This window comes from Pelodiscus sinensis, chromosome 3 (genome assembly GCF_052426305.1).
Source record: "Pelodiscus sinensis isolate ZL-2025 chromosome 3, ASM5242630v1, whole genome shotgun sequence".
NCBI lineage: Eukaryota > Metazoa > Chordata > Testudines > Trionychidae > Pelodiscus > Pelodiscus sinensis.
The window spans coordinates 110,270,553-110,285,873 of NC_143054.1; the positions used below are offsets into that span (position 1 = coordinate 110,270,553).

Below are 15,321 nucleotides of genomic sequence, written 5' to 3' on the forward strand. Positions count from 1 at the left end.
ATTGGTGCAGAGGAGCATTTGAATTAGACAGAGACGTCTCTTAGAGGAGAGTCTATTGATAAAGATTCTCTGGCTGTGTCTACACTGCACTCCTTTTCCAGAAAAGGGATGCAGATTAGACACTTCGTAATAGCAAAATCCACGGGGGATTTAAATATCCCCCGCGGCATTTGCATTTACATGGCTGCCGCTTTTTTCCGGCTTGGGGATAAGCTGGAAAAAAGCGGCAGCCATGTAAATGCAAATGCCATGGGGGATATTTAAATCCCCCACAGATTTTGCTATTCCAAAGTGTCTAATCTGCATCCCTTTTCCGGAAAAGGGGTGCAGTGTAGACACAACCTCTAGGTTTTAGTCAGGAGGAGAGGATGGACGAGGATAAAGTATGGGCCAGATCAGACGAAAAACATTCACATAAAAAAGAATCTGACACATCAGAAAGGGCAGACAAATAAACAGTGACAAGTTTTTAAAGTGCTTTTACACAAATGCTAAAAATCTAAAAAAAAAAAGATGGGTAAACTAAAGTGCCTCATGTTAAAGGAGGATACTGATAGAATAGGTATCACAGAAACCTGGTGGAGTGAGGACAATCAATGGGACACAATCATTCCAGGCTACAAAATATCGGAAGGACAGAACAGGTCATGCAGGTGGGGGAATGGAACTATATGTGAAAGAAAATTTAGAATCAAATGAAGTAAATATCTTAAATGAAGCAACATGTTCCATAGAATCTCTATAGATAGTAATTCCCTGTTCTAATAAGAATATAACAGTAGGGATCTATTATCAACCACCTGACCAGGCCCATAATAGTGACTATGAAATGCTAAGGGAGATTAGAGAGGGTATCAAAATAAAGAACTCAATAATAGTTGGGGATTTCAACTATCTCCATATTGACTGGGTACATGTCACTTCAGGATGAGATGCAGAAACAAAATTTCTTGATACCTTAAATGACTGCTTCATGGAGCAGCTGGTACAGGAACCCACAAGTGGAGAGGCAGTTCTCTATTTAGTCCTGAGTGGCGCACAGGATCTGGTCCAAGAAGTAACTATAACAGGACTGCTTGGAAATAGTGAGCATAATATAATAACATTTAACATTCCTGTGGTGGCAAGAACACCTAAGCAGCCCAACACTGTGGCATTTAATTTGAAAAAGGGGAACTATGCAAAAATGAGGAGGTTAGTTAAACAGAAATTAAAAGGTATAGTGACTAAAGTAAAATCCCTGCAAGCTGCATGGACACTTTTCAAAGACACCATAATAGAGGCCCAACTTAAATGTATACCTCAAATTAAAAAAAAATATCAAGAGACCTAAAAAAGAGCCAGCATGGCTTAACAACTATGTAAAAAAAGCAATGAGAGATAAAAAGGCATCTTTTAAAAAGTGGAAGTCAAATCCTAATGAGGTAAATAGAAAGGAGCATAAACACTCCAAATTAAGTGTAAAAATGTAATAAGAAAAGCCAAAAAGGAGTTTGAAGAACAGCTAGCCAAAAACTCAAAAGGTAATAATAAAATGTTTTTTAAGTATATTAGAAGCAGGAAGCCTGCTAAACAACCAGTGGGGCCCCTGGATGATAGAGATACAAAAGGAGCACTAAAAGACAATAAAGTAATTGCCGAGAAACTAAATTAATTCTTGGTTTCAGTCTTCATGGTTGAGGATGACTAGGAGATTCCAAAAATCTGACCCGTCCTTTGTAGGTGACAAAGCTGAGGACTTGTCACAGATTTAAGTGTCATTAGAGGAGGTTTTGGAATTAATTGATAAACTTAACAGTAACAAGTCACCGGGACCAGATGGCATTCACCCTAGAGTTCTGAAAGAACTCAAATTTGAAATTGTGGAACTATTAACTATGGTTTGTAACCTGTCCTTTAAGTCAGCTTCTGTACCCAATGACTAAAAGATACCTAATGTAACACCAATATTTAAAAAGGGCTCTAGAGGCGACCCTGGCAATGATAGGCCAGTAAGTCTAACATCAGTACGGGACAAATTAGTTGAAACAATAGTAAAGAATAAAATTGTGAGACACATAGATTAACATAATTTGTTGGGCAAAAGTCAACATGGTTTCTGTAAAGGAAAATCATGTTTTACTGATCTATTAGGGTATGTCTACACTACCACCCTAGTTCGAACTAGGGTGGTTAATGTAGGCAACCGAAGTTGAAAATGAAGCCTGGGATTTAAATATCTCGGGCTTCATATGCATCTTGCCGGGCGCCGCCATTTTTAAAGCCCTGGTAGTTCGGACTCCGTGCCCGCGGCTACACGCAGCACAGAGTAGGTAGTTTGAATTAGGCTTTCTAATTCGAACTACCGGTACTCCTCATTTTTTTCTTGTTTCCATAATACAAGAATTAGGGACCACCAAATGAAACTAATGGGCAGCAGGTTTAAAACAAATAAAAGGAAGTTCTTCTTCACACAGCGCATAGTCAATCTGTGGAACTCCTTGCTTGAGGAGGCTGTGAAGGCTAGGACTATAAGAGGGTTTAAAAGATAACTAGATATATTCATGGAGGTTAAGTCCATTAATGGCTATTAGCCAGTATGGGTAAGGAATGGTGTCCCTAACTTCCGTTTGTCAGAGGGTAGAGATGGATGGCAGGAGAGAGATCGCTTGATCAGTACCTGTTCATTTCACTCCCTCTGGTATTGGCCACTGTTGGCAGACAGGGTACTGGGCTGGATGGACCTTTGGTCTGACCCAGTATGGCCATTCTTATGTTCTTAGGATTTAACCATGTTTCTGTCCAGGTTATATGCTATTCATGAATAATTATGGGAATAGGTTTTAGGTCATAAAAACTTGTAAAATGTATTTTCTTTATATAAATTCTTTTATTTGCAGAAGAACAAGGTTATATCAAATTAATTCACATTAGGGAATTTCCAGCTTCAGAAGAAGAAAAACTTCATACATATAAATATTTGCGGTTTTAAAAATGTATTTAAATGGTATCTTTTGAAAAACTGCTCAGATGTCTGGTATCTTAGGAATAATCTAAGTGTAGCCGCGCGGCACAGAGTCCGCACTAGCGGACATTTAAAAATGGCGGCGCCCGGCTTTATGCAAATGAAGCCCGGGAAATTCAAATCCCGGGCTTCATTTGCAACTCCGGCTGCCTACATTACCACCCTAGTTCGAACATACCCTAAGTTATCTAAATTTATTAGCAAAAGTTTTCAAAAATAGGTGGCTAAAGTTACTTCTATATCCAAATACAGGAACTATATACTGTATATTGTCTAGTTTTCAGCTACTGATCAGCTCCTGTTGATTTCTATGGGAAAATTTTGAACAGTTTTGAAAATTGGCTGTTTATTTGGAGTTTGAAATTCTTTACCACTGTAACTTTAAAACTTAAATGGAAATATTGCAAGAACAAGATATTTTTTGTTAGAATCTCAATACTTCTATTTTTTAATTTTCTTCCTCATAGTATTTTGGCAATTCTCATTTGAGATGATTGAACATACATAAGTAAAGAGTTAGTAGTGGAAATTTCTATAAATCTCTGATGAGCAATAATTCTGATACAGATTTAAGGGACTTCCTGACTGTGATCATAATGATTTCAGTGCCTGATGTGAGACATGAGGAATAATTTAAAATTCTTAGATTCAGTTTCTGAGGCTGTAAAGTAGAATCTAAGATTTTAAGATGTTTATTCTGAAGTAAAATATAAAGTTTGGCTTGCGCTAAGGTATATTGGATATATTCTTTGGTTCAAAAAGCTGACTAATGAAAAAAACCTCTTTCTTCATTTTAAAGTAAATAGTGGGAAAATCTCAAAAACCAATCCAATATACACATTTTAAATATGAATTATTTGTATGATTACAAGTAGCCAGTTCTTTCACAGATCAGCAACAACACATGGCACATAAAATAACTGGCAGACACATTCCTCCTGTATGTAGTGCTCATCACTTCCCTGTCTGACTTAAAAACAGAGACCACCTAATACGGAGCTGTTGAGGAGAGAGGTTATATAAATTTGGTTAAAATATTTGCTTACATTTAAAACTCTTATTCTCTAACTGTGAGGCTGGCTCTGATTTCTTCTAGTGAAGGCACAGATGTATTCAGGGGAAATGAAAAAAGGAATATCTTTTTTTCTTAGATTATTTTTATTTAGGCTTTAGCAGAAGTGAAACTGTTTAATTAAGTGAATATTCAGTGTTGAATATTCTATTGACAATTCAGTTTTTGTTGATAAGTGTCAAATCTGAGTTCCAGCAAGAAAATGAAATTAACATGTTGCTTTCTATTCTTCCAAAATATTTCCCACTGAAACATTTTATCCCCCTCATGTCAGAGGAACCCTGACCATTTCCTTAACATATAGAGAGGAAAAATCCTAATGTAAATGCTACTCTAAGTGGCATAATTTCCAAATTAAACTACAATGTTCCCCATCTAGACTTTATTGTTCTGATTATAATAAAGTATCCATTTCATTGGACACATGATTTAAATGAAACAAAATCAGTGAACTGACATTAAATACAAATAATATGCTCCATCTAGAAAATAGCATATTATCAGTACTGTATATCCCCTCTTTTACCACAAGGCAGAGTTGTATGAAAACAGATGGTTGTTCCACCATTATGTACTTCAGGATGACAAACTGGTTTTTTTGAACCAATGCAGAAGTGAATTCCAGAGTTGTAGGTGGCCTGTCAACAGCCACCACACAAGCAAATCAAGGCAACCTTAGCAAGTACCCTGAACGCCAGTTGACTGAAAGATCCAGGTGAAACAGAGAGACTGGTAGGTAGGTGTGATCCAATCCAGATAAAGTTCAGATCAGTTTCAGTACTTTAAATTTCATTCACAGGCAAAATATGTCGCCAGAAGCCACTATTTGCAGTGCTTGATACTGTGTATCAATGTAGAATTTCACAAAGTATTTTAACAAACATTGATTGTATTGGTTGTCATAAGTATGATTCTACTATGATGTGTGTACTAGTTGAATGTTGTGCTAGGAATCCCTGGAATGAGATACAGTAATTCCTCATTTAACACTATAGATATGTTTCAGAAAATGATCATGTTAAGTGAAAACGTGTTATGTGGGGTCAATTTTCCCGTTGAAAATAATGGAAAAGGTGGGGGTTGCATTTCAAGCAGTGGTGTCTGTTGGGACTGGGACATAAGATTTGGGGAGAAGGGGACTGAGTTACAGCAGAGAGGGGAGGTGTTTGGCTCTGGGGAAGGGAAGGGAAGGAGGGGGATTGGGTTGGGAGTATGCTTCTGTGATGGGTCTGCCGGGACCCGCACTGTGTCTGGTGAGGGGGGGCCTGCAAGCGGGGGCAGAGGAGAGGGGGCAAGGTGTCCGGCGAGAGGGAGTCAGCGGGGAATGGCACAGTGAGCGGCGAACCCTCTGCCGCTTTGCAGGGAGGCAGGGAAAACCCTGTGCAGCCACCGGCAATGGGCTGGCTGGGGAAACCCAGCCACTAGCCTGCAAGCGGGGGCGGAGAAGAGGGGGCAAGGCGTCCGACGAGGGGGAGTCAGCGGGGAACGGTGCGGCGAGCGGTGAACCCTCCATCGCTTTGCAGGGAGGTGGGGGAAGCCCCGCACAGCCGCCAGCAACAGGCCGGCTGGGGAAATCGTGTTATTCCAGGGATGGTCGTGTAATTCAAAAAATGTTCCCTAAAAAACAATCGTGCTGTTGTGAAAATGTGTTAAGCGGTCACGTGTTAAATGAGGAATTACTGTATTTAGCTTAGTTCTGGCTGAATTGATGAGTCTACAGTATGGAGTATGGAGAGAAGGCAACAAGCTTGCCAGAGTTACTAAGCCACCGGATCCACCTAGCTCCATCCCACAATTCAGCAATTTAGAAATTACGTCAAAACCTATGCTCCTGGCAATAATCATGAGCACTATCAGAAGTTCTTCTGAAATGAGGGGTGTGTGTATATAGATGTGTCAAAATCATTCTATAAAAAGAGTGGTCCTTGTGGATACATTGGACAGCAAGAGAGCCAAAACAACTATTATGTGCTTGCTCTACAGTTTTTTTCCCTTTGTTTAGCACAAAATTATTCTTTTGGTTTTATAGCCTTTACTCTGCTAACTTATACTATGTAAGACTTTGGCCCTCTGCATCTTGATCACACAAAGAATACTGGTAGTTTTGTCCATGCCTTGCTAGTGAGGAATCTTTTATGTCCATTGAGGAATCTTCCATTTTTAAATTGGACCTTGCACAGCAATTGGCCCACATGGACTTTTATGCCTATGTACAACCCAGGGTGGTGGATTGCTGTGCAAGCTCAGCCCCATAGCATGTTAAGCTTCAGGAAGATCATATTTAGAACATAGACAAAATGTGTAGAAAATGAAGGTGAATGTGGATTGTAGAGCCCTTGAGTCAAATTATAAACCTGAACTATAAAAATAGAGCATTGTGTTTTTGAAGAGGAGAAAAAAAGCCCTCATACAATATAGAAAAAAAGACATTGTAGAATAACTAGGAGGATGCACCCCCTCTTGATGTGCTTGCCACCTCCCCCCCCATAGGAAGTAGGTTACCTTGGCTCTCACCCAGCCACCAGGGAGGGTAAGGCTGTGGCTGCGCCATCCCGGACCCCTTTTTTCTCCTTTCCCCCGTCCTAGCCGCACCATCCCAGGCCCCTTCTCTCTGCACCCTCCCCCCCAGCCATGCCAAACCAGGCAGAACACAAACTGACGTGATGACTTCACTTTGTCATCCCACAGGAAATGTTTTTTAATATATATAAATTAATTACACCAGACATCTATATTTTAAATGTTTTATTGCTGTTTTAGAAATAAGAAATATAGGGCAGCCAACTTTAATGGTGATGTAAATCTGTAAGACACAACCCACCTTCAAAGAAATAAATTATTAGTGCATACAGTTACTGAATATTGGAATATTTCTGTGTCTAAAATGTTAAAGCAATCCCTTTTGTCTTCAGTGCTGGCCTGTTTGACCACTGAGTGGAATTATCTGGTGGTGTTTTGCACTATATCCCATGTTGTACTCTTAGGCTGTGTCTAGACTACATGCCTCTGTCGTCAGAGGCATGTAGATTAGACACATAGGCAAAGGCAAATGAAGCCGCGATTTAAATGATCGCGGCTTCATTTAAATTTACATGGCTGCCGCGCTGAGCCGACAAACAGCTGATCAGCTCCCCTGCCGACATCAAAACCCTTTGTCGGTAGCCCCATTATTCCTCGTGAATAGAGGTTCACCGGGGCTGCCGACAAAGGGCTTTGATGTCGACAGAAGCGTCCAGACTAGCACGCTGAGCAGACAAACAGCTGATCAGCTGTTTGTCGGCTCAGCGCGGCAGCCATGTAAATTTAAATGAAGCCGCGATCATTTAAATCGCGGCTTCATTTGCCTTTGCCAAAACAACAAATCTACATGGCTCCGTCGACGGAGCCATGTAGTTTAGACGTACCCTTAGGGTACATCTACGCAGCAGTGTTATTTTGGAATAACTGACGTTATTTCAAAATAACATAGTGTGCATCTACACAGCAAGCCATTATTTCGAAATAATGTTGAGATGGATGACTTCTTACTCCAATTCCTGTAACCCTCATTTCATGAGTAGTAAGGGAAGTTGAAGGAAATGTGTTCTTCCTTTGACTTCCTGATGTGTAGACAACGCCCAAACCCGAGTTAAGCAATTTCGACTTCAGCTACGTAATTGAGATAGGTGAAGTTACATATCTTAATTTGAATTTTGCCCTCAAGTGTAGACACGCCCTAAGTGAATGTTTTCTAATCTTCTTTTGCTGCAATGAGCCAAGTGATTTTATTAGAAGGAATATAAATAATTTGGTATGAACACATTGGCCTCCAGGCACAAAGTGCTTTTTTTTTTTTTTTTGTGGTCTTCTGGTTTCAACTTTTACTAACACTAAACTCATGACGCTGTGAAATGGGCCTGGGAAGGAAAAAAAAGACTAGATTAACAAAGCATATAAAAAGTCTTTTTCACACACATCAGTGTTTCGTTCTTGCTAATGCCACGTGGTGATTTTATTAGGTTTTGGGTGGATAGTGTTTTAGGCTACACAAAATGGGCATTTTCTTAATGCCCTTAGAGTGAATTTACATCTCTGTCTGGCTATTAATTTTACAACATTTATCACTATAAAGTCACCACAGAGCATGGGCAAAATTTAACAGGTTTCATAGACATGCACATTTTATAGTTCCATTAAGCAGATTTTTTTAAGCAGATATGTGTTGAATCAGTGGTTCTATAATCCAGGATGTGGTGAAAATACGTGTTCAAGTATATGTGAACCATATGGTTCTTTTCACACAATTGTTACTGTTCACAATTACATAGGCAAATTGTAATTCTCAAATGTCATAGTCCTATGAACCATGCAACAGAATATAGCAGTTAAGATCTCTTATTCCACAGACTCTAGCAATCTACTTGTGAGAATTTATGTAGGATAAAGTTTTGCCAAAATGTCTTTTGTTCCTGCTTTTAGGAAGTTTTTGTGATAGAAAAAATAGCAATACATTTATGAAAAATGGGAACAAAAAACCTTTTAAGGCACTTGGCTTAGAAAAATATTAGTTTAACTATCAGGCAAAACAGTGAAAGGTCAGGTGTTGAAGTGTGAGAGCTTTATTGAACCCCATGTATGCTGAAAGATGAAGTAAATAAGGTTTGGGGGAGTTACAGATTAGATAAGAACATAAGAATGGCCATACTGGGTCTGACCACAGGTCATCTAGTCTAGTATCCTGTCTTCCAATAGTGGCTAATGTCAGATGCCCCAGAGGGAATGAACAGAACAGGTAATCATCTAGTGATCCCTTGCCTGTCATCCATTTCCAGCCTCTGACACATAGAGGCTTGGGACACCATTCCCCACTCCTGCTTTATATTCTATATTCATGACTGATTCTTGGGAAAACAAGCCCAAAAGGAGTTCTGCACAAATATCTGCTGATGGGTTGAAGTTATAGATGTGATTAGTTGTACAGATTTTAGGGAAAGGAAGTTAATGGTATGAGTATGTTTCTCCAGGGATCCGAAAAGACCGCAGAGGTGGGCGAATGCTGAAACACAAACGTCAGCGAGAGGAGCAGGATGCCAGGAGTGGAGGGACTGCATCTACTGAAATGAGAACCCCCACCCTCTGGACAAGTCCTCTTGTAATTAAGCATAGCAAGAAGAACAGTCCAGCGTTGGCCCTGACAGACGATCAGATGGTCAGTGCCTTGCTGGAAGCTGAGCCACCCATCGTCTATTCTGAGTATGACCCTAACAGACCTTTCAGTGAATCCTCCATGATGACCCTGTTGACCAACCTTGCAGACAGAGAACTAGTGCACATGATCAACTGGGCCAAAAGGGTCCCAGGTAAGAAAAGAGATAATTTAAAACTGGTTAACTGGAAATGTTCCAATATGATATTTCAGCAAATAAACTTTCTTCTCCCTCTCCCTGGTCTACACACACAGATTTTCCTCATTATCCTTATCTGTAGAATGACAAACTTCTTAGAAGGAAACTTTAGGGAAAATCTGGTTCACAAAAATTCTTTATTGTACCTAATAATATGCTGTCTGAGAAATATGTTGGACACGTCAAAGGTAACTGGCACCAGAGGCGTAGTGAAGAGGGTGCGAGGGGGGGCAATTGCCCCTCAGCGCCACGCTAGGGGGGCGCTGGGCTGGGGTGAGAGCACAGGCTTATCAGGCATAGGTGGTGAGTTCCCATACTCACCCTGGGCCGTCCCTGCTGTGCACAGCATTCAGTTGGCTCCCCCTTGCCTGCGCATACTGCGCATGGCAGGGACGGTCCGGGAGGGGGTACGGCCATAGAACTTGCCACCCATGCCAACATTCAGTCAGCTTTCCTTTGCCTGCGCATGCTGTGCAGCATTTGCAGGTGACCGGGGAGACGCCCGGGACTTTAAAAGTGTTCGGTGCCGCGTGGTGCCGGCCTAGCTTCTGGTTCGGAGTCTGGGGACTTTTGGGGCCCAAGCACAGACTCCGGCCCCGCAAGTGGAAGGTGGAAGGCAGGGCAGGGCAGAGGGAAAACTAGGGGAAAGGGTGGGAGAGGAAGAGGCTTGTGTGGAGGAGGGAAGAAACAAATGCCAGGGGGCCAAGTGCAGACAATGAGGAAAAGGGCAGGAGGGGAGGTGTCAGTGGGAGGGTGGACAGGGTGATGCTGGGAGAAGAGAGGAGAGGGGAAGGGCATTAGGGTCTGGAGGAGGGAGGGGAAGGTGCTGGGAGAAGGCTTGAAAGGAGGGCTGGGCATGAAGAAGGTGGGGATGGAGCAAGGCATGTGTGAGGGCACAGAGGGGCATGAGGGGAACGGGAGCAGAGAGTGGTGAGGGGGGGCATCAGGGAAAAAGAGGACAAAGGGTGAAGGAGCAGTGAGGGAAGGGGGAGGTACCAGGAGGGTGCAGGGCTAAGGGAATGTGCAGATGCCAGGAGATTCTGGGGGTGAAGCAGAAGGGCAGACACCTGCAGGGGAGGGACCAGCACCAGAGGAGAGAGGCAGGGCAGGTGTGTAGAGGGAGGTGTTAGAAGAGGGGATGAGGAGGGGTAGCTCACCGGATCAGAGTGGGGCTACTGGAGGAGTGGGCACAGGAGGGAGAGACGGGCTGGTGGTGGGGGTCAGGTCGTAGGAGGGCTGAGGGCAGTGAGAAGGACAGGAATCAGGACAGCAGTGGAGGGTGAAGAGTTGGGGGGCAGCAGGCACCAGGGGGGATGATGGAGCAAGGAGAGGAGACATTGCAGCAGAGAGAAAAGGTAAAGGTTTAAAAATATTTATTAATAAACTGGTATGCTGCCCACGGCCAGTTTGTTTGCGCCCCGCGGTGCAGTTTGGGTTTATGTGGGGATCAAGACGTGGTCGGCGAGTGGGAGCCAAAACAAAAAAGTAGTCAGTGTAATGATCTTCTGTTGATATGCATTTTAGTAGTTAAATTATTGGACTGTCATTGCTCATGAAAAGTGCTGTCACATGGGTAGAAATTGGGTAAATATTGCATTTTATTAATATCAGCAGAGCTGACTTAAATGGGGCCTGTGTGTTGTGTAGTCTTGCCTTGATCTTTGTATTCATGCCTGTCAGTGTGAGAGAAGCTATTTGTATATATTTGCTTGCATATGCAACCACACTTAAGTTGAGGCCCTCAGCATGTTCTGTAAGTATCAGTGTGGCCCCTGGGGCTTCCAAAGTTGAGTTGCCCTAGCTCATCCCTGACAGGTGTCTATCTAACCTGGTCTTAAATATCTCCAGTGATGGAGATTCTGCAGTCTCCTTAGGCAATTTATTCCAGTGTTTAACTACCCTGACAGGCAGGAAGTCTTTCCTAATGTCCAACCTAAACTTCCCTTGCTGCAATTTAAGCCCATTGCTTCTCATTCTAACCTCAGAGTCCAAGGAGAACAATTTTTCTTCCTCCTCCTTATGATACTCTTTTAGATACTTGAAAGCTGCCCTCATGTTCTTTTTCAGTCTTCTCTTTTCCAAGGCAAACAAGGCCAATTCCTTCAGCCTTGCCTCATATCTCATGTTCTCTAGAACTTTCATCATTTGTGTTGATCTTCTCTGGACTTTCTCCAGTTTCTCCATGTTTCCTGAAATGTGGTGCCCAGAACTGGACATGATACTCCAGCTGGGGCCTAATGTAGATGGCTCATTCCCTGCCTAGGGGACGTGAGACTGGGCAGGTTAATTTCCAATCCTCCTGTTTATTCTTTTCCTAAGCCAGGAGGGCACAGTAGTTCTGATGGGGGCTCTGCAGGAAGGCAGCCCACACTGCTCCCTGCCTGAAACCTTGTGCAGGTGTTAAACAGCTGTCTAGCCCACTCTAGAGGTGACTGCATTTCAGTGTGCCTGAAGCAACACAGCACCAGCAATGGACAGGAGAATGGCTCCCGGGCATGGCTTGCTTATGACTACTTCAGTCCCATTGGATGGGCCTCAGCCTCTTTTTTTCCCCATCCCCCGCTATGCAATGGGGCTGTAGACTCTGGGAGGGAGAGGGGTGGAGACAGGCAGAGGTGTCTCCCTGCAGCAGATGTAGACACGTCTCTGTATTAATCATTCTCTCATTGAAGTTTTTAGCTTTGTATTGAGTCCTTTTACATGGAAACTTTGTATTAAGTTTTGGTAGAATATCCCTAGGACAAGTGAGGCAGAGACTGTCTCTGTGGGGAGAATAAGGTGGGAATGGATAAGGCGGAAGGTGAGCACCTCTGGGCAGTTGCAAAGGTTGGAGAGGGGATGGAAGCCAGATCCAAGATCAATGAGCCCTGGGAAGTGGGCCCATTGAAAGGAGACTGGACCTGTGGATGCTTTGGGGGTCAGCAGCAAGGGCCTGCTTTGGGAAACCCCCTCTTTGGAGGTGCATGTGGCAGCATTGAGACACCACCCAGAAGCAGGCACCACAGACACTAACTACAGATTCATGGACCGGCTCTCACAGATCTTGCACATGCATAAGATGATAGATCTGTAGGGGGGGGGGGCAGTGGAGTAGCGAGGGGGCCAGAGGGGTCAGTTGCCCCTGGGCACCATGCTAGGTAGGCTCCAATTTAATCCCATTCTGCTCCCCCCATTATCCCTTCAGCTCACGTGCTCCTACTCCACCTGCCACTGGCAGTTGGAGTCTCCTCCCTGCCTCTCTGCTCTGAGCCCGACCCTGCTCCAAGCCTGACCCTCCTCCATCTCTACTGGAGGGTTAGTGCATGCGAGAGCCCGGCCCCAAACTGTAGGGGATGGGGGAAGATGCAGTACAAGTTCCCCTCAGCTGTGCACCAGGTTCGGGGCTGTGCCACATGGCGGGAGGGGAGAGGGAGGAGGATGCAAATTTTTCCTTTGCCCCTGGGTGCATAACACCCTCGCTACACCTCTGACTGGCACAGTATATACTCTTGCACTGCCAGGCCAGTGAATCAAATTCTGCCTCAGTCTGTCACAAATGAAAATTATTGCAATATAAAAGATAGTCCCTTGTGAAAGGAGCTGGTTTTCTTGAGTTTACTTCTTAGCAAACAGGTGTCCAGACCATAAAATGCTACCAAATTTGGCATGGATGGGCACCCCAATGACAGTCCAAGGATTGTCTCCAAAAACTCTTTGACATCTAGTAGTGGTCAGAGATGGTCATTGACAGGGTAGTGTCAGGAAACTGAATTCCTGAGGAAGGAAATGCTCCTGTTCTGTGGATAAAAGAGGTTATCAGTGCCAGAGCTAGCAATCCAACACTCTTCATAAGCATTACATTCATTTAACATTTATTATGCAAGCTGTCTCTTTAATTTTATCACAGCACTTCTCTTTACTAGGCCTATTGGTATATATAAATTTTTGACTAGTGTAGCCATGCTTTTTATCTCTTTCATTTCATATTGTAGCCTTTTATTTCATTAAAATTATGTAGATTCTGTGAACAGCTGTTCTGGGAATGTCAGCTACAACAGATTCAGTTAGGTCAAATGGTGTAGGTCATGCCTCTTTTCTGTTGTCCTTCACTTTAACTTGGCAAAACTTTACTTAGTAAATCAATAACACAAAGCTTGTTTTCCTGTACTTATGGGTTCTTCTTTTATCATCTTTCACATGTCACTTTGTGGGCTCAATCTATGATCAATGAGAACCTGTAAGAGGTGTGTCATTTCTCATAGAAACTTAATGGAAATTACATGTGAAATTTTATTTTTAACATAGCTGAATTTTTAGGGCCTGTTTCAAAGTCAGTGAGAGTTAATTACTTCTATTCCATAGAAAAGGCAGCATGGAAGTAATGTAAATGGCAAAAGAACATGAATAGCATAGTGAATCTGGCTGCACTGACAGAGTAAGCGAGGCATAGAAAAAAGATATGAACATGATCTGAGAGGTGGGGCAAGGCCAATATGTGAAGGCCCTTTAAGGCAAGGACAAAAAGTTTAAACTTGTTGCAGGGGGCAATGGTGATTCAATGGAACGATATGAAATGGGTCCATATGCATGATGCACTGTTTCTATGTGATACATTACATTAATCATACACCTTTGTCTATCTTATCGGCCTACTAATCCTGTGCTGGGACATCTTTCAAAACTCCAAACCTCTTTGTTGCTTCAGACAACTTCCTTTTAAAAAAGAAACCACACGCAAATTAGTTTACATTGGTGTTCAGGGCAGGCCATTTTCAGTTTCTAACTAGTAGATTGTGTGATGTAGGACATCAAATGTTACATTATTTTATAGAAAAAAAGCTGTTGGAGGGTTTTCAACATTTTAGTTGTAATTTTTCTTTCCCTCTGAATATTGTATAGTGGGATTCGTGACTAGTAACGTAGCCTGGCTTGGTGTATGGATACAAAATATTTTGGATAAAAGTTTTAAAGTACCATCAAACATTTCTAAAATGCTTTTCTATAATACAAAGTGATTATAAGAGGCTTCACTGAAACTCTTTGCACTTGACCTGCAAAACTTATTGGTATCCTCACACCCATGAGTTAATGCAGCTCTCCCAAACTCATACAGATAATACCTTTATAACATACTATTTTGTATTGTCTTTTTCTGACATGAAATGAAATTTATCTCTGTGTATAGAGCTAGTGCAAGACCTATCTCCCTTTTATATCATATTTAGTAGTGCAAGGGCCTTGAGCTATCTCTCTGCTCAGCAGTAAATTTTCACCCATGCTGAACATCTCTATAATATGGCACTTAATGATTGAAAAGGCACCGAACAATTATTATGAATCCAAATAGATTTGGATAGTGAAATAGTGAAAATACAGCCTTTCCCACTTGAAAAATAGGTGCAGCATCTGTGCAAAAGTCCAGATAATGAACTTTGAGGGTGTAGTTCTTTGTGGTGCTCATCACTTCATGGCGGGTGCACTTTACCTTAACTGCCTATTAATATTAACGTGAATCACAAGTACTGAACATCTTGCAAATTTTGGGTCTAACTCTTTTGCTCTGATATTGTGAACTGGTTCGCTATAATCCTTGCATTGCAGTAACTTTCTATGAGCACATCTAAAGGGGATGTATCTAGTGGTAATATTTTGCCCATTTATAGCACCTTCCATTTGACTATCTCGTAATCTGTTACACATATTGATTGATTATGCATTACAGCAATCTTCTGAAGTAAGAAAACATTTACATGTCAGTAGACACTCTGTTACTGCATTTAAGTGAGTTTTTGTTCTGACAAATAAACTTGGAGTTGCATAGGTACAGCTAATGGGAACTTGAGAAACAGTTCTTGGTAAGCATGGCAAAGAGCAGGATTGAT

At 42.3% G+C, this 15,321-nt stretch overlaps 1 protein-coding gene across 8 annotated transcripts in view; it reads left to right on the forward strand.

Annotated features, from left to right (window-relative positions):
• ESR1 (estrogen receptor 1) overlaps positions 1-15,321 on the forward strand; it is a 296,248-nt gene that overhangs the window by 199,830 nt on the left and 81,097 nt on the right. For 7 of the 8 annotated variants that reach the window (XM_014569514.4, XM_006114974.5, XM_075924467.2 and 4 more), the window contains one exon: positions 9,080-9,415. The exons of the other annotated variant lie outside the window; for it this stretch is intronic. In XM_014569514.4, coding sequence (XP_014425000.1) covers positions 9,080-9,415 — 336 coding nt within the window. The remainder of the gene's footprint in view (positions 1-9,079; positions 9,416-15,321) is intronic. 8 annotated transcript variants of the gene reach the window in all.